General features: G+C 54.2%; 1 protein-coding gene across 1 annotated transcript in view; it reads left to right on the top strand.

Moving 5' to 3' along the window:
• CPAMD8 (C3 and PZP like alpha-2-macroglobulin domain containing 8) overlaps nucleotides 1–24,102 on the top strand; it is a 74,663-nt gene that overhangs the window by 45,996 nt on the left and 4,565 nt on the right. Inside the window, exons 24-37 of the mRNA XM_080810331.1 lie at nucleotides 5,382–5,680; nucleotides 6,271–6,496; nucleotides 8,065–8,241; nucleotides 12,748–12,829; nucleotides 15,396–15,552; nucleotides 15,676–15,750; nucleotides 18,186–18,351; nucleotides 19,471–19,557; nucleotides 19,642–19,778; nucleotides 20,222–20,377; nucleotides 20,474–20,536; nucleotides 21,206–21,390; nucleotides 23,036–23,123; nucleotides 23,989–24,063. Of these exons, the coding sequence (XP_080666457.1) occupies nucleotides 5,382–5,680; nucleotides 6,271–6,496; nucleotides 8,065–8,241; nucleotides 12,748–12,829; nucleotides 15,396–15,552; nucleotides 15,676–15,750; nucleotides 18,186–18,351; nucleotides 19,471–19,557; nucleotides 19,642–19,778; nucleotides 20,222–20,377; nucleotides 20,474–20,536; nucleotides 21,206–21,390; nucleotides 23,036–23,123; nucleotides 23,989–24,063 (1,973 nt within the window). The remainder of the gene's footprint in view (nucleotides 1–5,381; nucleotides 5,681–6,270; nucleotides 6,497–8,064; nucleotides 8,242–12,747; nucleotides 12,830–15,395; nucleotides 15,553–15,675; nucleotides 15,751–18,185; nucleotides 18,352–19,470; nucleotides 19,558–19,641; nucleotides 19,779–20,221; nucleotides 20,378–20,473; nucleotides 20,537–21,205; nucleotides 21,391–23,035; nucleotides 23,124–23,988; nucleotides 24,064–24,102) is intronic.

Consider the following 24,102-nt stretch of genomic DNA (forward strand, 5'->3'; position numbering starts at 1 on the left):
TGAGAGGAGAGCAGGCAGGAATAGGGCTGTCTGCAGGGCTCTGGGGTGAGGAGCCTAGGATCCAGGGAAGGGAGGTCTTAAAGTCACATCATGGGAGAGCTGTGGGAAACAAGGCTAACCCAGAATCCTGGGCCTTAGAGAAAATAGGAAATCAAAGCGGGTTCTGGAAGGTGTGGGATTTGGGGTCTGCTTCAGTCCCCTGAAATCAACATTGTACTTGCACCTGATCCATGAAAAGAAAATGGGGACAGAGTGCCCAGTGCACTCCCCTGACTTGGTGGAGTCAGGGAAATGCTAAGCAGAACGTGATCCCAGGCTGCCAGTGGGAGGGCCTGCCCTCTCCCTGTCCAGTCCCTCCCAGAGGAACCATTTAGCTTGGAGCTCAGGCTTGGACTGGCACTGGGCATTCACCCAGCAGGCTTTGGCAGGGGACGGAGCTGAGGATCTGAGCTGGAGTCTCTGGGGGTCGCCATTGCCAAGTTATTTAGCATGACAGGTCCTGCGACCGCCCATTCTGGACACAGACTTCCTCCTTGACCTGTTTCCCTTTTTTTATATTAAATAACAATATGATACATATATGCTCAAATGATTTTTGACAGAGGTGCAAAGGTGATTCAATGAAGGAAGGATAGCCTTTTCCACAAACAGTGCTGGAGTAGTTGGACATCTATTGGCAAAAGCATGAACTTTGACCTAAAGGTCCCACTTTACACAAGAATTAACTCAAATGGATTGTGGACTTAAATGTCAAACTATACAATTTTTAGGGAAAAAATTGGGAGAAAATCTTTGGGCTCTAAGGCTAGGCAAAGGATTTTTAGATATGATACCAAAAAGCATGACCCATAAAAGGAAACTGATGAATGACCCTCATCAGAATTAAAAACTGCTTCACAAGGGGCACCTGGATGACTCAGTCGGTTAAGCATCTGACTCTTGATCTCAGCTCAGGTCTTGATCTCAGGGTCATGAGTCCAAGCCCTCTGTTCGGCTCCATGCTGGGTGTGGAGCCTACTTAAAAGAAAAAAAAGTACTTAGCGAAAGATGCTGTTAAGAGGAAGAAGATACAAGCTACAGACTTGTAGGAGAAAATCTTTCCAAACCCAGATCTGACAAAGGACTAGTATTTCGAATATATAAAGAACTCAAAATTCAACAATAAATAACACAATCCAATTAGAAAGTGGGAGTTGGCTCAGTGGAGCATGCAACTCTTAATCTCAGGATTGTCAGTTTGAGCCCCATGTTGGGTGTAGAGATTATTTAAGAATAAAATCTTAAAAAAAAGAAAGGGGGAAAAAGAAATAAACAGTTCACCCAAGAAGATATATTGGTGGCAAATAAGCACATGAAAAGGTGTTCAAATCGTTAACCATTAGCAAAATGCAAAATAAAGCACACAAAGTCAATGCACACTTACCAGAATGACTTAAAATTTTAAAAGGTGACCACAATAAAAGATGGCTGGGATGTGGAGAAAAGGGACCATTTATACATTGCTGGTGGGAATTGTAAAATGGTATGGCTAGTGCCAGTAGTTTCTTAAAAAGCTACACATGCTCCAAGCATTGCACCCAGAAATTGCACTACTAGGCGTTTTTCCTAGAGAAATGAAGATTTCTGTTCACATAAAACCCATACACAGACATTCATGTCAGCTTTATTTGTAATAGCCCCAAACTGGAAATAGCGTAGGTGTCCTTCAGCGGGTGAATGGTTATACAAATTATGGTTCATTCATACCTTGGAGTCCTAGTCACTGGTAAAAAGAAATAAACTAATGATTTATGCGGCAACTTGGATGAAGGGGATTGAGGGGAAAAAAACCTCAATCCCCAAAGAGTCCATAAATGATTCCATTTATGATATTTTTGAAATGACAACATTTTAGAAATGGAGGTCATATTAGTCCTTGCTGAGATGGGGAGGAAGGTTGGGGATATGGTGATAAAGGGCAATAGGAGGGATTCTGTACAAATAAAATTGGGGAAATATGAAGAAGATTGGATGATGGATTGTATCAAGGTCAATATCCCAGTTGTGATACTGTGGTAGAATTTTGTGAGATACCACTGAGGGAAACTGGGTCAGGAGGACACAGATCTTTCCATATTACTTCTTACAATTGTCTGTGAATCTATAATTATCTCAGTAAAATTTAAATTAAAAACATTTTTTAAAGTGATACGGGCACCTGGGTGGGTGCACCTGGGTGTGGGGCACCTGGGTGACTCAGTCTGTTAAGCATCCAGCTCTTGATTTTGGCTCAGGTCATGATCTCAGGGTCATGAGATTGAGCCCCAAATCAGGATTCTCTCTCCCCATATGCCCCTCCCCACATCCCTCTCTAGAACAAAAACAATGACAAAAAGTGATACATGTGTACAAATGCTTTATGATTGCACTCTTTTGAGGTTTTTAGAGAAGTCAAAATCATAGAGACAGAAAATGGAATGGTGGAAACTGGGGACTGTGGGGAGGGGTTGGTGACTTAGTGTTTAATGGGCACAGAGTTTCGTTTTGCAAGATGGAAAGAGTTCTGGAGGTGGACAGTGCCGACATTTGCACAACATGACTGTAATTGATATCACTGAATTGTACACTTAAAAATGGTTAAGATGACAAACTTTACATTATGTATATTTTACCACAATTTTAAAAATTGGGAAAAGACAAAGCAATACCTTTGTAATACAGGGAACTTAGAAAGAAGAAAAAAATCTCTCTTCTTGTGACATTTTGTTGTATTTGGTTTCGTAGGATTGATTGTTGTTTGTTGTAACATAGTTGTAACTCATGAGCTATATGATTCTGTGTTCTTCCTTGCTCATTTAACACATCCCAAGCCCTTTCCCTTGTTATTGTAGAGTCTTTATAAACAGCATTTCAAAACAGTTTCAGTATGTTCTATCAAACAACTGCTCCCAGGGTGCCTGGGTGACCCAGTCGGTTAATTGTCTGCCTTCGACTCAGGTCATGATCCCAGGCTCCTGGGATCAAGTCCCGCATCAGGCTCCCTGCTCAGTGGGGGAGCCTGCTTCTCCCTCTGTGTGCTGCTCCCCCTGCCTTGTGCACTCTTTCTCTGTCAAGTAAATATATAAAAATCTTAAAACAAAACAAAACAACAACAACAAAAAAAGACTGCTCCATAATTTGATCATTATGGAACGTTTTGAAATGTTGTTGGACACTTACATATATGGTTTCTATTTTCACATCATAATTTATGCTAGGCTGAGTACATATTTGTATTTGAAGTAAAGTTGGCAATATTTTAACATGTTTATGGAGGTATAATTGACTACAATAACTCACATGTATTTTAAGTGTACAGTTGGTAAGTGTTAGCATGTGTGTACATCTGGGAAACCATCACAACTAAGAAAATGAGGATTTCCATTAAGCCCCAAAGTCGTGCTCCCTTGTAATCACTCACCCCTGTCTACACTTGTCACTAGGGAACTACTGACCTGCCTTCTGTCTCTATAGGTTACTTTGCTCTTTCTAGACTTTTATATAAATGGAATCATATAAAATGTACTCTTTTTATCTGGTTTCTTTCACTGAGCATAAAAATTTTGAGAGGCAACCATGTTGTGTGTATCAATAATTCAGTCATTTTAAGGCTAAGTGGGACTCCGTTGAATGGATGCTTCACACTTTGTTTATTCATTGACCTGTTAGTGGACATTTGAGCTATTTCCAGCTTGGGGCTATTTCCAATAAAGCTGCTATGAATATTTGTGGACAAGTTTTTGTATGAGTAATGTGTTTTTCTTTCTCTTAAATCAGTATCTGTGAGTGGAATAGTGAAATCATACAGTAGGTGTGCATTCAACCTTTTAAGAAACTGTTGCACAGTTTTCCAAAGTGGTAGTACCATTTCGCATTCCCACCAGCAGCGGGTGAGAATCACTTCCTCATTCTCCTCACCCACACTTGGGGTTGTCCATCTGATTAATTTTAGCCCTTCTAATAGGTGTCTGATGGTATCTCATTGTGGTTTTAATGTGCATTTTCATCCTTCAAGCATCTTTTCATGTGCCTGTTTACTATTGGTATATAGATATATTTTTTTGGTAAAGTGCCTGTACAGATCTTTTAACGTTTATTTCAAATTGAGTCTTGGAAGTTTTTTTTTTTAATTTTTTTATTTTAATAAACATATAATGTATTTTTATCCCCAGGGGTACAGGTCTGTGAATCGCCAGGTTTACACATTTCACAGCACTCATCATAGCACGTACCCTCCCCAATGTCCATTTCCCCACCACCCTCTCCCCTCAGTCTGTTTCTTGAGATTGAGTCTTTTATGGTTTGTTTCCCTCCCAATCCCATCTTTTCATTTTTTCTTTTCCTACCTCCCCCCGAGTCTTGGAAGTTTTTAAAAAATATATTCTGGATACAAGTCCTTTCCCAGATAAACGCTTCACAAAGACATTTCTCCCAGTGTGTGGCTTGTCTTTTCTTGCGCTTACTAGCGTCCTTCAAAGAGCAGAAGTTTCTCATGTCGATGTGGTCCAGTTGATCAATCTGTCTTTTTATGGACTACGCTTTTGTTGTACCTAAGAAATCTCCAAGTCCTACGTTTTCTCCTCAGAGTTTGTAGTATTAGGTTGTGTGCTTATAAAATGGCTCTGATCCATTTCGAGTTGATATTTGGGGACCATGCAAGGTTTGGATTGGAGTTCCCTTTTCTGCTTCTGGGTAACTAGCTGTTCCAGCACCATTTGATGGAAAGATTTTTGCTATTGAGTTGCCTTCATGCCTTTGTTGCAGATCAATTGTTCATGCACATGTGGGTCCCATTCCGGACTCCCTACTCTGTCCTGTTGAGCACCTGCTGTGTTGACACCAGTACCAAACTGTAGTGATTCCTGCAGCTTTCCATCAAGTCTCAGTGTCAGGGGTGTGAGTCCTTCGACTTGGTTCTTTATCAGGGTTGTTTTGACTCTTCTAGATTCTTGAAGTTTTCATATAAATTGTGGAATCAGCTTTGTGATTTCCCCCAAAAGACCCTGCTGTGTTTTGGTTGGGATTGCAGCGAATCTGAACATTAGTTTGGTGAATAATGAATGTATTTGCCGTGTCTTCTGACCCACGGATGTGGTCTAGCTCTCCACCGATTTAGGTCTTCATCAGTTTCAAGAGTCTTTTGCAGTCTCCTCCTGCATACAGTCTTTGTACATCTTTTGTAGGGTTTAACCTTGTGAACATTTCATCTTTTGCATGCTGTTGGCAGAGCTGTCATTAAGCCAACTCTGTTTGCTGTTCCTCAGGCCCCCTGTGGTCCTGATTCTAAGCTCTGGGCACAGACAGGGAGAGGCAGGATGCCTCCAGGGGCACCCTCAAACCTCTCTCTCCTTCCCTCCATCCAGAGAGAGTCCACATCTCCACACCCAACAAGTACGAGTTCCAGTACGTGCAGCGGCCATTGTGTCTCACCCGTTTTGATGTGGCCGTGCGAGCCCACAATGATGCCCGCGTGGCCTTGTCCGCTGGGCCCCAGGACACAGCAGGCATGATAGAGATCGTCCTGGGGGGGCACCAGAACACCAGGTCCTGGATCTCCACCAGCAAGATGGGCGATCCTGTGGCCAGCACACACACGGCAAAGATCCTCTCCTGGGATGAATTCAGAACATTCTGGATCAGCTGGCATGGCGGGTTCATCCAGGCACGGCCGGGCTGATGGGGGTGGACGTGGGAACCTCATGCTCCTGGGCATTTGCTGCCTCCTGCTCTGTGTCCAGCTGTGACAAGGGGTGGGGAGGAAGCAGGGTAAACACAGGGCACCACCTCAGGCTGCTCACAGTCTGCCTGGAGTCACTTATAGGGGTGTAGGGATCTGGGATCTGAGGGATGGTGGGTGGTCATGGAGAAGGAAAGTGGATATAAGCAGGTGAAATGGGGGCTGGTGTATTTTAGGGGCCAGGCAAAGGGGACATAGAAAAGGAGCAGCTAACACAGCTTCCTAGAGGAGGGACATAGTCAAACGGGGTTTTGAAACATGAATAGGAGTTCACCAGGCAAATTGGGGATTGGAGGATGTTCCAGGCAGAGGGAATAGCATATGCTAAGGTCCAGAGATCCCTGGGAGCCCGATGACTTTGGAACCTGTAGATGCCATAGTTGTGTCTCTGTTGACCATTGAATGTGTGAGGTGACCTTCAGTTTGTCTGTGACCCCTGTAGCCAGTGTCCCTGCTGCCTGAGCACCACTGTGTGCTTCCTTCCAGCATCCAGCAGCCTTGGCCTCTTTTTCCAGGTTGGTCATGGTCCAGAGCCTTCCAATGAGTCTGTCATCATGGCCTGGACCCTCCCCAGGCCACCAGAGGTCCGATTCATCGGCTTTTCCACTGGCTGGGGCTCCGTGGGTGAGTTCCGCATCTGGAAGAAGGTGGAGGTGGACGAGAGCTACAGTGAGGCCTTTACCCTGGGAGTCCCGCACAGCGCCATCCCTGGGTCTGAGCGGGCAGTGGCCTCCGTCATAGGTGCGTCTGCCCTGTAGCCTGGCTGGGGGAGAATGGGGGTGAGGACTCGGGCCATGGGGCAAGGTGTCCACTCCAAACTTGGCTTCACATCAGCCTCTACAGGGGATCTGCTTCCAGCCCCATACCCACTCACCTGATAAGCAGCTTCTGGTGCTTTCTCCATGCTGGGGCAGATGCAGAGATGACGCCAACCCTGTCTTTGAGGCCTTGTCAGTCTGCCCGAGGTTGGTCCAGACCCAGCCTCTCCAAGCCCTGTGTGAGGCAACCTCAAGGGGTGGGTGGTGGATTCTGTGAGGGCAGTGAGTGTGGGTGATGTGTGAGAAGGCAGAAAGTCTGGGTGAAGTCAGTGTGGTGCAGCGTGGAAGGTGGGGGTCCTGGTGAGAGGGGCAGACATCCAGAGTGTTTGCTGAGCAGGAGTAAGTGGCTATGACTGGGGGTCTGTAGGGTGTGGGTTGTCTCCTGTACCGCAGGTACAGGAATGGAAAATGGGGACTGCCTGGTCCAAACCGTGCTGGGTGTTGGAAGGGTGGAGAGAGGGCAAGAGGCCGGGAGGGGCACACATACCTGAATGCGGGGGCCGTGGGTCTCTCTGAGATCAGAGGACAGAAGCCCTGGGGCTCAGACAGGTTGGTGGTTGTAGCCAGATTAGAGGCTGTGGGAGTTTGCAGTTGCTGAGGCAGGAGATCAAGTAAGAGATGGCTTCAGGGGTGAGTGGCCTGGGTAGTGGCATAGGGGAGCAAGCAGATGGGCAGGGATGGAGATGGGGCAAAGGCCAGGACCTCTGTGCCAGTGCCTTCAGCACAGCGGGATGGAAGGTGGAAAATAAGCTGGGAATCCCAGAGGAGAGTGATGAGAAAGTAGGCAGGCTCTGCCATGGATGGAGGCTGCAGGAGCAGTGGCAGCCTCGGTGGGGCAGGAGGAAAAGCCAAGGAAGGAAGGGAGGTGTGATCAGGGAACAGCCGGAGTTCTGGAGGGCCCATCAGCCATGTGTGGTGCAGAGAAGCCAGGAAGAGGAACACAGAGTGCTGAAGGGAGGAAAGCAAAGGAGAAATCAAAAAGAAAAAATATACCAACAATGTCATGTGTATGGAAACTTAAAAAAAAAATCGAAATACTCATAGTTGAAGAGAACATCACATTTCCTACTGGAAATTAGAAAAAGAATATTTAAAATGGAACCATAATGGCTGGATTGATCTATCAACATTTGTGGGATGCAACCAAAATTGTACTTAGAGGAGAATGTATAGCTTTAAATGCTCTTGTTTTAAAAGCCACAAAGAAATGAAAGTTCAGCATAATGAACCGGTAGGGAAAGAACACCGAGTTGAGACTAAAGAACAGAGAGGGAGGTGTGTAGGAGAGTTCCAGGGGATGGCCGCCCAAGCCACGGCCCCCAATGGGCTTAGTGGGCACAGGCACGGTCTGGTCCCGAAGGCAGCACCAGCGGTCAGAGAGTGGGTGGCCAGTGTTAGGCATTAGGCCGCCCTGGGGAAAGCTGTCCCTAGGGCAGCCAGGGCCCCAGTTGACGCCAGCCCACAGTCCAGCCCTCGTTTCCTCCCCTCCAGGAGACGTCATGGGGCCAACCCTGAACCACCTCAGCAACCTCCTGCGGCTGCCCTTTGGCTGTGGAGAGCAAAACATGATCCACTTTGCACCCAACATCTTCGTCCTGAAGTATCTGCAGAAAACCTGGCAGCTCAGCCCCGAGGTGGAGCGAGAGACCACGGACTACCTGGTACAAGGTACTGGGGTTGGGTGGAGGTGCTGCCGGTGGGGGTGGGGGGAGGGCATGGGGAGGGCATGGGGAGGGAGGCAGCCCACGTGCCTGGCACAGCGGATATGGAAGGGACCCAAGTGGGTGGCCCTGTCTGGTCACTGTCAGCAGGAGCCCAAGGTCTGCCCCAAGGCTCGGAATGCCAGGAGTCAGCAATGGGGAGAGGAATGGTGTCTATTAGAAACGCAGATTTTTTTTTTTTTTTTTTAACAAGAAGAGCAGTATAGGATGCCTCAGTGGCTCAGTTGGTAAAGTGGGTGCCTTTGGCTCAGGTCATGATCCTGGGGTCCTGGGATCAAGCCCCATGTTGGGCTCCCTGCTCAGCGGTGAGCTTGCTCCTCCCTCGCCCTCTGCCGCTCCCCCTGCTTGTGCGCGCTCTCCCTCTCTCTCTCTCTCTCTCTGTCTCTCTGTGTCAAAGGAATAAATTTAAAAACATTTTTAAAAAAAGAGCAATATAAGCATTATAAAAAACACTTAGAAAAGAAAAATGGTTCCCTATAATCGCCCTGTTTGTGTTTGCTCTGAATTTACGCTCTCCAGCAACACACATTAGTGTTGCCACTCTCGGTGCCTTGTAATGCGGCAGCCTTCATTGTGTCCCAGCCACACGCTGTGTGTGTGCGATCTGTCCCCGAGGGCTGTGCAGAGCCGTGGTCCCTTCACCCCCACTGCTGTGCGGCGGCACTGGGGTCAGTACATCCGATGATGGGTACTGGAGCGGCGTCACATTCTGGGGCTTTGAGAATCCTGCCGCCCCGAGGCGTCCTGTCCCCGTGCCTGGTGAAAACATCTGAATTTCTGAGGCGTGGGTGTCCAGAGGTGAAATCACTGGGTCAGGATGTGCTCATAGTCATTTACCAGGCTACACTCTTTGTCCATCACTTACATTTACGGAAAACTTTTCTCTTGAACGTGGAGGGGGTATTTCTAGTTTTTCTCGCCTACAAAATGCACATTGAAAATCTTTAGAGATCAACAATACAGCACCGAACCTCTTCAGAAATAAATAAGACAGCACGGAACGTCCTCAGAAATCATGCAGCACCAAATATCTTCCATCACCAGGAATCAGAGCCTTAGGATGGGGTACAGCCACAGGTGTGGGGGGTAGGACCTCTGAGTGCCCTGACCCGCCCCCTCTGCATGTCTTGGCCCCATAGGAGGGGCACCGGGGAGGCTGTGGCCTCACCTCTGTCACGGACACCTGCTGCGTGTCCTCAGGTAGGGCCTGTTCTTGGGGCCTCAGTTTCCTATCTGTGTAGCAAGGGAGTTCATCAGTTCATGCCAAGGTCCTGAAGGCTCCAGACGTTTGCTTCTGGCCTTGGGCAGGAGCTGGAGCAAAGGGGAGGAAGGCAAGGGTTTGATCCAGCTGTGAAGCTGGTGGTCACAGCAGGCACGTGCGTCTCCACCGTGTGGCCCCAAGTCGCCCTCCCAGCAACCCCCAGGCTAAAGGTCCTCATTTTCCACAGAAGCCAAGTGAGGCTCCTGGAAGCAGCCAGCCTGAGGCCCTGCAGGGGCGAGTGGTGGGGGCTTCTGGGACCCCAGGCTCACCTGGATGGGATTGGCTGGCCAGGGCACGAGGTCCCAGCCAGAGTGAGAGGAGAGCCTACAGGCACCACCTTGGAAATTTTTGCTTTCAAGAAGGACCGGAGTGTGCCCGGCTCAGAGGATGTCAGGACCCTCTCAAATGGGGAAACTGAGGCAAGCGAGAGCCTTGATTCCTGAGGCGAGTCTGGAGTTCCCGCCTCCTGGCCTGTCAAGATGCCCTGTAGAAGATCTCCAAAAGCAGTCCTGATGATCCAGAACCATCCGTTCTCAATGGGGAAAGGAAAGCGCAAGAGCTCATGGTGAACGTGGAAACTCTTGGATGGAAAGGCAAAGGCAGGGGTTGCCACGGGCCCAAAATCTGGCTTGATAAAGGCCGACCAGAGACTTCTAGAAACCCCAAGAAGCCCACTTGGTCTGTAGCTGGGGACGCTCAGGTCGCTGAACCCACCTGGGCTCCGGCCTTGAATGCCGCCCCCAGTCTGATGACTCCCTAGTTGTCCATGGCAGCCAGACGCTCCCTGAACAGCCAGACGCTGTGCCCTTCAGCCAGTGGGCATTGCAGATTCTACAAGCTTCCCATTAAGCCCCCTTCCCCGGTTTTCTGCCGGGCTTGCTGGTGTTCGTTTCCTGGGGCCGAGGTAACAAACACAGGCATGGCTTCTTGGAGTGCGCTTCGCAGACGGGGCATTTTTTTTTTCCCCCAAATTCGAGGTGTCTGGCAACCCCGCATGCAAGGCTATCAGCTTCATGTTCCGAACAGCATTCGCTCACTTCCTGTTTCTATGTCACATTTTGGTAATTTCCTCAATATTCCAAGCTTTGAAATTCTTTTTTTTTTAAGATTTTATTTATTTATTTGACAGAGAGAGATCACAAGTAGGCAGAGAGGCAGGCACAGAGAGAGGGAGAAGCAGGCTTCCCGCTGAGCAGAGAGTCCAACATGGGGCTCGATCCCAGGACCCTGAGATCAGGACCTGAGCCAAAAGCAGAGGCTTAACCCACTGAGCCACCCAGGCACCACCCCCCCCCCAAGCATTGAAATTCTTACTTTATTTGAATTGCTGCGATCTTATGCTAGAACTTGAACAAAGGGGCCATTGCTTCTTATGCATGAACAAAAAAATGTGGTTTCTTGAGCTGGAATCTACTCCCGGTGAAGATGCTGTGAAGATTGTTGAAATGACCACCAAGGGTTTAGAATATTCCAGAAATGGAGCTGATAAGGCAGCCAAAGGGTTTGAGAGGCCTGAGTCTTATTTTAAGAAATGCCACAGCGGCCACCCCCCTAGTGGGTCAGCAGCCAGCAGGTGGAGGCAGGACCCTCCACCAGTTAAAAAAAAAAATCTACGATTCAGGGAGCCTCGGTGGCTCAGTGGGTTAAGCCTCTGTCTTCGGCTCAGGTCATGATCTCAGGGTCCTGGGATTGAGCCCCGCATCAGGCTCTCTGCTCAGCGAGGAGCCTGCTTCCTCTTCTCTCTCTACCTGCCTCTCTGCCTACTTGTGATCTCTCTCTCTCTCTCTGTCAAATAAATAAATAAATAAATAAATAAATAAATAATACTTAAAAAAAAATAAAGATTAGGACTCACTGAAACATGCTATGATGATTAGCAATTTTTAGCCATAATATTTTTAAGTGAATTAAGGTGCCTAGGCTGTTATTTTAGATGTGATGCTTTTGCAAACGTAAGAGACCACAGTATAGCGTGAGCGTAACTTTACACATACTGGAAAACCCAGACATTTGTTTGGCACAATTTATCGCAAGTTGACCTGGACCCAAACCCACAGCATTTCCCACGTTATGCCAGTATCACGAACTGCGTGGCTTAGAACAACGGAACTATATCCGCTCATAGCTCTGGAGGCCGGAAGTCCAAAATCAAGGCTCCAGGGTTGGTTCCATCTGGAGGCTCCGAGGGACACGGTCCTGGGCCTCTCTCCTGAATTCTGGGGCTCCAGGCATTCCTAGGCTTGGAGATGCGTCCCTCCCACGCTTCCCTGCCTCCACCTTCATGGGACTTGCTCCCGCATCTGCTTCTGCGTCTCTTCTCTTCTAAGGACCCTGGTCATTGGATTTAGGCCCCACCTTATTTCGGGACGAGCTCATCTGGAAGTCTTCAGCATGATCACAAGTGCAAAGACCCTTATTCCCATAAGGTCCCATTTTGAGGTTCCAGGTGGACATGAACTTGGTGGGGGGGGGGCGGTCACGGTCCACCTACACAGAGCTCCTTCAGCTGCTTTTGCCATCTCCGGGGGCAGAGCACCATCCTTCTAGCAGGTAAGGTGCAAACCTTGGTGCCCTCTGGATCTTTCTTTCCTCCTAGACCTGGCCCAGCTAAGCAGCTCTGCCCATACCGCAGAAACCCTCCCTGTTACCACTCCGCCATACAGGCCCATCATCGTTGCTCGCCTGGACGGTGCCCACCTCCCGTTTACCCTGCTTCCCCTCCAGACCCTACAGAGCACCCACTACATATGTCCCCTCACAGCCCTCCCCGACTTACCCAGCCCGTGCCCCCTGCTGGCCTCACAATAAGGCCGAACACCCAGTGTGGCCTGGGTGGGCACCTCACCTCCCTCCCCTGCCCCCCCGGTTCTTCTGCTCTGGCCCTTCTGGTGTCCTCTATTCTCAGAGCGCACCAGGCTATCGTGGAGTAGTCCCCACTCGTGGGGACAGAGGGTGCTGCCTCGAGATGGTGCAGGTCACTGACCCCCATGACTGAGGCCCTGTGTGTGACCAGGAGTTACAGAGAGGCGAGGTCAGGAAATGAGAGGAACAAAGTAGAGGTTTCATCCACACCCTTGGTGGAGCGCACTTTCCAGACTCCAGATGTGGGCGACCCAGGATATGAGTATTGCATCACGGGGTGGGGGGCGCTGGGACGGCCCCAGGTCACTGATCCCTCTGCCTCCCCCGCAGGCTACCAGCGGCAGCTGACCTACAGGCACCCGGACGGCTCCTACAGCGCATTTGGGGAGCGGGACGCCTCGGGGAGCATGTGGTGAGTCCCCAATCCAGGGGCACGGCCACTGTGGCTCTCCTACCCGAAGCCACAGCCTCCCATGATGCACCACATGGCCAAGAAGCTCGGGGCCAGATCCCTAGGGTGACCAGGAGACTGCCACAGTCTCGGCCCCCCGGAATTCAGAGGGCTGGATGTGGGCAGCTCTGCTGGGCTCTGAGGGTGGCAATGGGGGGAGGAGGGGTGGCAGGGACAGTGACGGTTTCTCATAGTTGTCTTTCTGGTGCTGTTGCTACACTGCCCCAAACAGAAGCCTTGCTCTCCAGCCTCCCGGGAGCCGGTCCTGGGTGCCTTGGAGCCTCTTCAAAGCTCACTGGACCCAGAAACAGGGGTGACCCCAAGTAGGAGGGGACGGGAAAGGCCGTACCACTGCCCCGAGGCTGAGGTCTGGGGAGCATGTGGGCAGAGCAGCCTGGAGTCTGGTTTCTCTTGCAAGTGGCTCCCTTTGGCTTTTGGGGTGACCAGGCCAGGGAGGGCCCGGCGTGGGGCTGTGCGCCCCTGGGTCTTGTTCCCTGGGATCCTCAGAGGCGGGCAGTTCCCGTGATAGTGGATTTGCCCTATCCACGTTGGGGCCTGCAGATACTGTGGGGGCACCCCAACTCCTGCTGAGCCCCGCCGTGTGCAGTGATGCTCACCAGGCTCTAGAGAGCCGACCTGCCCAGAGACAGCATAGACACAGCGTGGAGATTCCACGGTCCCCGCGCTCCGTCCGGTCGCGGCCCCGCGCTCCGTCCGGTCGCGGCCCCGCGCTCCGTCCGGTCGCGGCCCCGCGCTCCGTCCGGTCGCGGCCCCGCGCTCCGTCCGGTCGCGGCCCCGCGCTCCGTCCGGTCGCGGCCCCGCGCTCCGTCCGGTCGCGGCCCCGCGCTCCGTCCGGTCGCGGCCCCGCGCTCCGTCCGGTCGCGGCCCCGCGCTCCGTCCGGTCGCGGCCCCGCGCGTCGGCGCGTCTGGGCTGCCTCCGCCTGCGCACGGCTTGGCCCCGCCCTCTGGCTGAGGGGCAGGGCGTGCTCTGGCAGATGCAGGTGCCCCAAGGGCAAGAGAAAGGATGGGTTTGGGGAATCCGGGAGGGAGAGTGGCCCGGACGAGCAGACTCTTGGGTTAGGTGCATGCAGCCTCAGGGTTATGGGCTGTTTCACATTTTGGCAATTCACTGAAACAGAGCCTTGATTTTCATTCTTTTAACTTCTTTTTTTGTTGTTTTGGTTTTTTTTTGTTGTTGGTGTTGAAGTAAGTAAGTATAACATAAGGTTTATCATTTTCACCACTTTTAAAAGTTTTTTAAATCTGGGGCACCTGGGTGGCTCAGTGGGTTAAAGCCTCTGCCTTCGGCTCGGGTCGTGGTCCCAGGGTCCTGGGATCGAGCCCCGCATCGGGCTCTCTGCCCCGCATCGGGCTCTCTGCCCGGCAGAGGGCCTGCTTCCTTTCCTCTCTCTCTGTCTGCCTCTCTGCCTACTTGTGATCTCTGTCTGTCAAATAAATAAATAAAAATCTTTAAAAAAAAAAAAAAGTTTTTTAAATCTATGTATGAGATTTATGTATGAGAGAGAGAGGAAGCACAAGCAGGGGGAGGAGCAGAAGGAGAGGGAAAAGCTGAGCTTCTCCTGCTGAGCTCAATCCCAGGACCCTGGGATCATGACCTGAGCATAAGGCAGACGCTTAACTGACAGAGCCACCCAGGTGCCCTCATCTTCACCATTTTCAAGTGTCCATTCTGGTGGCATTTAGTACGTTCACGCTGTTGAGCAGCTGTCACCACTGTATGTCCCCAGAACTCTTTTTAATGTTGTAAATCTGAAACTCTGTCTATTACACACACGGACTCCCCACCTGCAGCTCTACCCCCCCCTCCCCCCCGCACCCCTGTTCGCGTTTCTGTCCCTGTGAATTCCGGGACCTCACGTGAGTGCGATCTTAGCATCCTTTCCTGCCCAGCGCGCTTCACGGCTCACAGTGCGCTCAAGGTTCGCGCCTGCCGGAGCAGGGGTCAGCGTTTCTCCCCCTTAAGGCTGAATGACATCCCAGTGTGTGGAGGCAGCCCGTCTTGTGAAGCTCTTCATCAATCTAGACACTCGGGTCGGCTCACTCTGTCCAGCTAGGGCCACAGAAGGGTCCAAGGATCTAAGACCCCTGGCTGCGGAGTCCCAGGAAAGACTGGAGATCTGCAAGGCAGAGGATCCCTTGGGGACTGGCAGTGGAGAGGCGACAAGGAAGTCTTCTGCAGGAGGCAGGGGAGGCAGAGCTGGACCAGCTCCCAGGAAGGCCTTGAGCTCCAGACTGGGGCGCTGCCAGGGGAGGGGAGGAGAAGGGTCCGGGCAGGGAGGCTGGTCTCTGCCATTGGGTCCTGCTGGGTGCCCAGACACTTCTGTGCAGCACTCACAGCAGCCCTGTGAGGACTCGCTGGCCCCTCCTGTGTCACAGGTGAGGAGGCGGAGACTCGGGGCCCTGCAGGGAGCAGGCACAGCTCCTCAGGGGGCAGGCGGGAGGTGACCTTCTCCGCACAACCTCTCCAGCCCCTGGCCCTCCCAGCCCCTGCCTCGTCCCATTTCAGGCTCACAGCCTTTGTCCTGAAGTCCTTTGCGCAGGCGCGCAGCTTCATCTTCATCGACCCGCAGGAGCTGGCGGCTGCCAAGGGCTGGATCGTCCGGCAGCAGCGGGTGGACGGCTCCTTCCCGGCCGTGGGCAGGATCCTGAACAAGGACATCCAGGTGAGTGGCTCGTTGGCCCCGCTTCTGGCATCTTAGCCCTGCTCCCCGCTGCTGTCTGGGGCCCGTGGCGGGGGGGGGGTGGTCCCCTCTGGCTCAGGGTGAGGCTCAAGCGTCCTCTCGCAGGGTGGGGTTCACGGCACCGTCCCGCTGACCGCCTACGTGGTGGCTGCGCTCCTGGAGACCGGCCCGGCCTCGGAGGTGAGCACGCGGCGGCTGGGGAGCGGTGGGCGGCTTTCCCCTGCAGGCCGGGCTTTATTTCTTCCTTGATGCCCTCCTGCTACTCCTTCTCTTGCTTTTCCGTGGTTCCTGGATGTCTTCCTGCAGCCTGAGCACTGAGAGATTCCTGTGGTAATTGTGGGGGGTTTGGGGGAGCTATACCCTAAGATCTCCCAGGATGATCTGATGCCTCCACCCCTGTTTGGGCAGTCATCTGGGGCTGGAGCAGGGTCCTGGCTGGTCAGGGAGTTCTATATAAAAACTTGGGAAAGTTTTTGGGAGAAGGGTTCTAGAACCTTCATTTTCAGTTGGTACTGGAGCCGGTCAAGGTTTAGGTGTCCCGGGGAACTCGGGAGCCGTTGTTGCTTCTGTGAAACAGGGGTGTGGGCAGCATGTTCCCCCTGCTGTGGGGTGTCCATGGTGGGCTTCAGCCCTGGGGGTAGGAACCCCAGCATTCCTAACATCAGTGTCAGTTCTGCGTCCTCTGATGATGAATTATGAGTAATAACGTTTCTCTGCCATTCTTGGGCTCCCAATCCAGATTTAACCCCTGAGTCTGGGGTTTGCCGAGGATCCTAAGATCCTCCATGTCCCATGCACTTTGCCTAGAGGGCCCCTTGCCCTGTGGTTAAAGGACTCAATTGTGTCTTCCTATTCTATCCCTATCCTATCCTCAAATCCTAATCCTTATCTTAGCTCAGATCAGCTTGGGCCACCATAATGAAACATCACAGTCTGGGCGGCTTACACAACAGACATTTAATTCTCATGGTTTTAGAAACTGGAAAATCCAAGTCCATGTTCTGTTTGATTCAGTTCTTGGGGAGGACTCTCTTCCTGGCTTGTAGACAGCCACCTTCCTGCTGTGTCTACACATGGCCTTTTCCTTGGTACATACATGTGGAGAGAGAGCGAGTTCTGGTGTGTCTCTTCTTCAAGGAAGGACCCTAATCCCATGTGGGGACTTCACCTCACCTAAACCCGATCACATCCCCAAGGCCCCACCTCCTAATATCATCACACTGGGGTTAGGGCTTCAACATACTGTGGTGAGGGGCACTGACATTCAGTCCATAGGACCCCAGCACCTTGGAACGTGATCATATATGGAGATAGGACCTTTAAAGAGATAATCAAGTTAAAATGAGGCAGTTGGGATGGGTCCTAATCCAGTATGACTAGTGTCCTTATAAAAAGGGGCAGTTGGACATAGGTACACACAGAGGGAAGACAGCCAGCCACAAGCCCAGGGGAGAGGCCTGGAAAAGACCCTTCCCTCAGGGCCCTTGGAAGGAGCCAATGCTGCCCACACCTTGATCTCGGATTTCCATAAGACTATACGTTTCTACTTTTTAAGCCTCCCTCTTCGTGGAACTTTGTTACACAGCCTGAGCAAACCCATATACCCTGCCTCTGAGATGACCAGCTGTCCTGGTTGGCCGGGTCGGAGGGGGTCCCAGGATGTGGGGCCAGTGGGGTCCTGCCCCTCTGAGCCTCAGGGACCTGGGCCCCTCAGCATTCCTGAGGTGGGCCTCTCCTCCATGCTGTGGTAGTGCTTTTTATTTCAATGATATGGACATTCTGGTCATTCTGACCCTGTAACACGTTTAGAGCTGGGCTATGCCTGTCTTCGTTCACTCAAGAATTTGTAAGGCTCCTAGATTTGGGTCTGGGGCCGCTGTCACCAGTACCACAAACAACGGCTTATGACCATGGTTTATTCTGTCCCAGTTTGGGAGGCCAGGGGTCTGAAGTCAAGGTGCCAGCAAGGCTTAGAGCACTCAAGGCTCGAAGGGAAGATCCTTCTAGGCCTCTTCAGTTCCTGGGGGGCTCCCAGCATTTCTTACCTCCTGGCCGTGTCGCTCCCGCCTCTCCACGGCCTTGTGCCTGTGTCTCTGTGTTCACTCTTCTTTGGGGGACCTCAGTCCTCACTGCGACGGTGCAGCCCCGCGCTGGGGCTGGACTTGTGTGAGCCTGGCCAGGGATCTGCTGGACCTGCTCTGTCATATCTGGTTTCTATCCTCCAGTGGGTCACAGTGGGTTGGGGGAAAGTGTGGTCAGAGTTGGTGGACTTCCTGGAGGTGGTGACCATCGAGGTGAGGCCTAGGGGGTCTCAGAAGCCAGCCTGGTGATGGAGCAGATGGGACAGGGTGGTCAGGGCTCTGTCGACTTCCCCCAGAACTCTGAGCTGATCTGCTGTGCTCAGACCCCATTTGAAAAAAGTTGGCCCCAACATGAAGGGGATGGTGTTTGGAAAACCAGGTCTAAGGCTGTGGGAGCCCCAGAGGGAGGCAAAATGAGAGTCTGTGTGAGCCCTGCAGCCTCTCCCTTGTTGTGCCCTGGGAATCCGTGGGTGGGCAGGTGGGTGGGGGAACAGAGCAGCCTCCCAGGGCTCCACTACCCCCCCCATCCTGCAGGAGGAGAGGAGCGCCATTGCCAGAGCGCGGCATTTCCTGGAGTCCAGTGCGCCCCTGGCCACGGACCCCTACAGCAGCGCCCTCACCACCTACGCGCTGACCCTGCTCCGCAGCCCAGCAGCCCCCGCGGCCCTGCGGAAGCTCCGCAGCCTGGCCATCACGCAGGGTAGGGCCCCCCACCGCCACCCCCGAGGCCACTGTGGGGCCGGCCCACGGTGCACCCAGGAGACAGCTCACGGACACGTGCTTGGCTCTAAGGAGGCACCCTTTGCTCACTCTGTTTGGTTTGTTACTCGTCACATCTCCTTAGTGGCTCTGTTTGATGAAGTGACTTGAGCCCGAACGTCATTTTTCTTCCCCTGTGAAATAAGGGGTAGCGACCCCCACCCCAGGGAGGGCTCCCGCCCTCCACCGATGGGTGAGCCTTGAGAAGCCTTTTCCATCTTCAGGATGTCGGTCTCCCCATCGACCAAATGACTACCCACTATGTTTGGGGAGCCCCGGGTCGCAGAGACTTCTCAGACGGAGCCCCTCCGCTCCCACCTCTGGCCCTCACCGCACTCCCCACCTGCCCCAGCAGCTTCTCGGGTTATGATGTCACCTGAAGGATGCTTGCATGGCCGGGAAGAAAATAAAAATTAAGCAAAATTCTAAAACCACCCAATTGGATGACAGAGCCTAGGAGTCCCTGCTTGGCCAGGGGAGCGCTGATCTCTCTGTGGTCTCGGGGCCTTCTACACTCACATGAACTCAGAATGCTTGGAGCCTTTGCAAGTAACAAGTGGCTTCCTCGGTCCTGAGTAGGGATAGCTGGAGCCCCATCAGGGCCCCGTCAGGAGAAAGGCCGTTGATGTCTGCCAGGGATTCGGGAGGGACGGGATCTGTCATGTAATTGAAGATGGGAGACAGCCCTAAGGCCCTTCTCTAATTTTATTTATTTATTTGACAGAGAGAGCGAGAGAGGGAACACAAGTGGGGGGAGTGGGAGAGGGAGAAGCAGGCTTCTGGCTGAGCAGGGAGCCAGACGCGGGGCTCGATCCCAGGACCCTGGGATCATGACCCGACCTGAAGGCAGACACTTAACGACTGAGCCACCCAGGCGCCCCAACCCTAAGGCCCTTCTTGCCCCAGCCCTCTGCCCCTGGCACCCTCCTCCCCTGGTGTCCATCCCCACCCCCGCCCCCAATGTCTCTTCTTGAGGCCATATGCACTGACCCTCCCCAAGGGATGCCAGGCCACACACTGAACTGGGTCGTGGCCCCTGACCAGTCCTGGCCCCCTGCAGATGGGGTCACCCACTGGAGCCTAATGGGTTCCCGGGACACGGACAAGGATGCATTCCTGAGCTTCAGTGATGGGGTCTCTCGGTCAGGTACTGGCCCGCTGCTTTGGGTGCTGGGTGCTGGGTCCCGGGTCCCAGCATTGAGAGGGCCCCAGGCAGCCTCGTCTGTTGCAGTGGTCTCGGCTGAAGTGGAAATGACGGCTTATGCGCTGCTGACCTACACCCTCCTGGGTGACGTGGCCACCGCCCTGCCCGTGGTGAAGTGGCTGTCCCAGCAGCGGAACGCACTCGGGGGCTTCTCCTCCACTCAGGTGAGTTGAGGGGGGCCCGAGGACGGGGCTTAGCTCCCAGCGGGGTCACTGAGGTCCAGGCTCGAGGCTCAGAGCTCACCAGGAAGCCACTGCCTGCTTCAAGGGTGCACTTGAAGGTGACTCCTGGGTGTCTCCTGGGTGACTCCTGGGGGAAATGGAGTCCAGGGGAAGGCGGGGGGGTGGAGTCTGAGGGTCTGATGCACTGGCGTTGGGACTGGGACCCAGCCTCTGCTTCTGCAGAGATGCCCATCCATTGTTGGGACCCCCAGTCCACGGATGTCGGCACCAGACTCACCCTCCATTCCGGCCACATGGGTCTCTGGCCGTTAGAGAGGGTCCACACCTGGTGCCTCCAGTTTGGGCCAGACGTCCCGGGATGGGGGCAGGGAGCCTGCGGGCTGACCTGTCCCCGGGGCTGCCAGCACCTCCTCGTCTACCCCCAGGACACCTGCGTGGCTCTGCAGGCCCTGGCGGAGTATGCCATCTTGTCCCATGCCGGTAGTGTCAACCTCACCGTCTCCCTGGCCTCCACCAACCTGGACTACCAGGAGACCTTCGAGCTACACAGGGCCAACCAGAGGGTTCTGCAGACAGCGGCGGTGTGTATTCCCGGACCGGGCGTTGGGGGTCCCTCCCCGCTGCCCGCCCACTCTGGTGTGTCTGCGGAGGGCATCACGGTGTCCTCGCTCTTGCAGATCCCCAGCCTCCCCACAGGGCTGTTCGTGAGCGCCAGGGGTGAAGGCTGCTGCCTGATGCAGGTGAGGCTGCGGGGACACCGGGTGCTCGTGGGGGCATCTGGAACCTGGGGGCTCCAAGCTCAGACTGTGCCCCCTGCAATGCAGCTGTAGCTGTACCTCCTCTCAGGTGTGGCCCCCCCCCATGAAAATCCACCTGACCGGCACTCGATCCAGGGGTCTCCGACCATAAGCAGACACCCTCCCCCACCCCCGGAATTGGCCCATGTTTATTCTCCCTGCTGCTGCCCGGACCAGGACGCCTCCCCCAGGCACCCTCCCTCAGTCCCTGGACCAGGATGCCTGAGCCTCGCCCTCTCTGCAGCCCCCCGGTCACCAGGCCCTGGGATTTAAGCTGCATTCTGGTCTTGTGGGCTCCGGGTAGAGGGCAGAGGGCAAGTCGGCCTGGAGACCCTGGAAGCCTCAGCTTTCCCATCTCGAAAACGGGAGCCAAGACAACACGGTGGCTAGGTGGGAGAGGCCCGGAAGCTGTGGGACCTGGGCTTGACAAGCGTGCAAAGGGGATGGCAGTCGGACCTACACTTGCTTGGGCAGTTGTAGGGCGAGATGAAGTGAACAGTAGTCCCCACATCTGTCGCGGATACCGCTCCCATCTTTATTCTGGCCGTGCTGTTGCCTCTCCCCTCCCCCCGCCCCGGGTTCCCTAAGCCTCGGTCCTTGCACACTCCCCAGATTGATGTCACCTACCACGTGCCGGACCCGGTGGCCAAGCCAGCCTTCCAGCTGTTCGTGAGCCTGCAGGAGCCCGAGGCAGAGCCACGGCGGACCCCCGCTCCCGCCTCCTCTGCTGATGATGATGACCCGGCGGCTGACCAGCATCAGCAGGAGTACCAGGTGACCCTGGAAGTGTGCGCCAGGTAAGGCCACCTCCCCGCTGGCCGACACCGCTGCCTGGGCCTCCGAGGAGGGCCATGTTTGAGGAGCATGGCCTCCAGGGACCAGGGCGCTGAGCAGATAGATGCTCAGTCTGAGCCTGTGGATTGTGATGCTGTCAGCTGGAATGCCCGCGGCGCAGCTCTGGCCCCTGCTGCATTTCCCACTGCGGTGGCTGGACCAGCCCTGGTGGTTCCTGCTGTGGTTGCAAGATATGTCAGCAAGAACCATCAGGGAACCTTGAGGGATGGGGTTCTGTACCCACTGCTCCTGGAGGTTACCGGGCACGCCCGGGGCTACACAGCAAGGTCACAGGCAGAAAGTCTGCACCTGGTTGGGGCTTTGCCTTTTATTGGGGCAGAGGGTGGGGGCCTAGGGTTTCACCAGTCCCCTCTTATTGGCAAATTTTAAAAAGATAAGCGCATGAATGAGGGAGTGGGAAGGGAAGAGGAGGTCAGTTATCTCGGTGACCCAGGGTTTTCTAAAAGGGGAACTTCATAAGCACCTTGTCTAGGTGCTTATCTGTAGCTGGGTCAACACAGCTGGCAATATGTTGATCCAAGATGGAGGTGTTTGGAATGGATGCTTTTGCAATCAAATGCTTACTGTCAGGCACTTAGACCGCAGATGGGTTTTGAAATGAGGAGGGAGATGGAAGCTTCCAGATGGATGCAGCAGACTCCAGTGACAGGTGAGGCAGGTGGCCCGGGTGGGGACCGCCGCTTGTGGCCTCTGCCTGATGTGCCAGACCGAGGCCCCTGGGTTCCCTGACGGTGACCCGGGGACCAGGCCACAGAGGGTCTTCTGGGAGGGCACAGGCAGCTGCCCTAGGAGGATGCTCGTTACCTTGGTGACGATTTGGGAGCCCAGAGGTGGATGGTTGTCATGGCATCCAAAGCCCATTGGAGCTGCCAAGGCTGCCCTCCTCTGCCATTGACCTTCAACCTGCCATCAACTGGGGTAGGGGGAGCAGGAAGCAGTCGGGCTGGCCCCAGCTCTCTGGCCCCATCAGGCCTGCTGGGGCCATCTTTATCCCTCTCTCAGATGTTTCAGAAAGAACCCCTATGTGCCATCAGTTATGGGCATGCTCAGGCCGCACCCCCACAGGAAGCCTCCCCAGGGGCTGTGGCTGCCATGGCTCTTGGGCCCACAGTCTGGAGGTCCCTCTGTGAAGGTCAGCCACCCTCCTTGTCACCAGCACCTGGCACCAGGAGGGCCTGGCCCGGAGCAAGCCCCAGAGCCCAGTTATGCACACCCCATATCACAGAAGGGAACATGGAGGGCTGGCCCTGGGCAGTGACTGGGGATCCCCGGTCACCGCGGCTCCCATGGCCCCACAGAGCCGCTTCCTGTGCTGGGGACATAGCGTGGGGTTCGGGGCAAGCATGCCCAGAGTCAGCAGGCCTCAGTCAGGCCCAGAACCCTCCGCAAAGCCCTCTCCTTATGGTCTCGGGTGTGAAATGGGCTGACTGGGTGCTCGGGCAGCTGTGTTTGTACCGGTGGGCCACGCAGCCAGGCCCAGGGTGGGCTCCCTAGGACTTCAGCTGTGGGGATTATGGGTGTCAGAGGGGGCCGTGAGTTCCGCCATGGGGCTTGAGCTCCAGGGCCTCTCTCTCCTCTCATTGGAAGGTGGCTGCATGCGGGATCCTCCAATATGGCCGTCCTGGAGGTGCCCCTACTCTCGGGCTTCCGGGTGGACCGCGAGAGCCTGGAGCAGGTGAGGTGGCACCAGTAGGCGGGAGCCCGGCGGGCTCTCTAGCTGACTGCCCTGTCCAGGTTGCAAATTCCCAGCCCTTCATAATTTTTTTTTTTTTGCCTTTCTGGGCAGAGTTGGTTCTTTGGGGCTAGTCACCCGCTGATGGGTAGGTGGGGAGGGATGGGATCCAGGTGGTGGAGGGGGGTTCAGCAAACATGGGTGAGCTGTAGGGACAACGGCCTGGTTCTTCAGAAACCAGCCCCTGCCCTCAAACTCCAGGGAGACCAGTCCCACGTCCCCATTTGTGTGTGGGAGGCACAAAGAGGGCGGTGCTGTCTTGCCCAAGGCCGGAGGAGGTCTGCAGTGTGGGGAGGACGGAGAAGGAAAGGCAGGCTGCTCCTGGGGGGTGGGGGTGATCAGGGAGGCTGGGCAGAGCACCAGGGTAAGGAGAAGGGCCCACACAGAGGCCTTGGGTTTCTGTATCAAAAATGGGGATGTCCCAGGCTGGGTGGTGGCTGAATGTTTCGATTGAGGTCAAAGCAGGTGGCCTGGCTCAGCGGGGCACTAGGGCTGGGGCTGGATACAGGGAGGCTGCAGGAAGGGAAGGGGAGGGAAGAGAAGGCAGGAGCTCGGGGGAGGGGTAACCAGCCTCACATCCCCTCTCCCTGGTACTGGGTGGGCTGTCAAGGTCTGGGGAGCTTTGACCGCCATCCCTTGGCCCCGGCCCAGACCCATGGGGACTTGCTGGATGACCACAGGCAAGTCACCAGTCTCTGGGGCCTTGGCCCACCTCCCACTGACCAGTGCAGGCCCCACAGAGATGGGGGAGGAAGCAGGCACTGGGGAGAGGGACTGGGTGCACCCTGACCTCTGGCTTCCTTGCCAGATGCTCTTTGACAAGCATTTCACGCTGAAAAGGTACGAGGTGGCCGGACGCAGAGTGCTCTTCTACTTTGATGAGGTACTGTTCTGGGGTGGGGGCGCGGGCAGGGGTGGAGTC

Source organism: Martes martes, assembly GCF_963455335.1.
Source record: "Martes martes genome assembly, chromosome: 1".
Classification (NCBI taxonomy): domain Eukaryota; kingdom Metazoa; phylum Chordata; class Mammalia; order Carnivora; family Mustelidae; genus Martes; species Martes martes.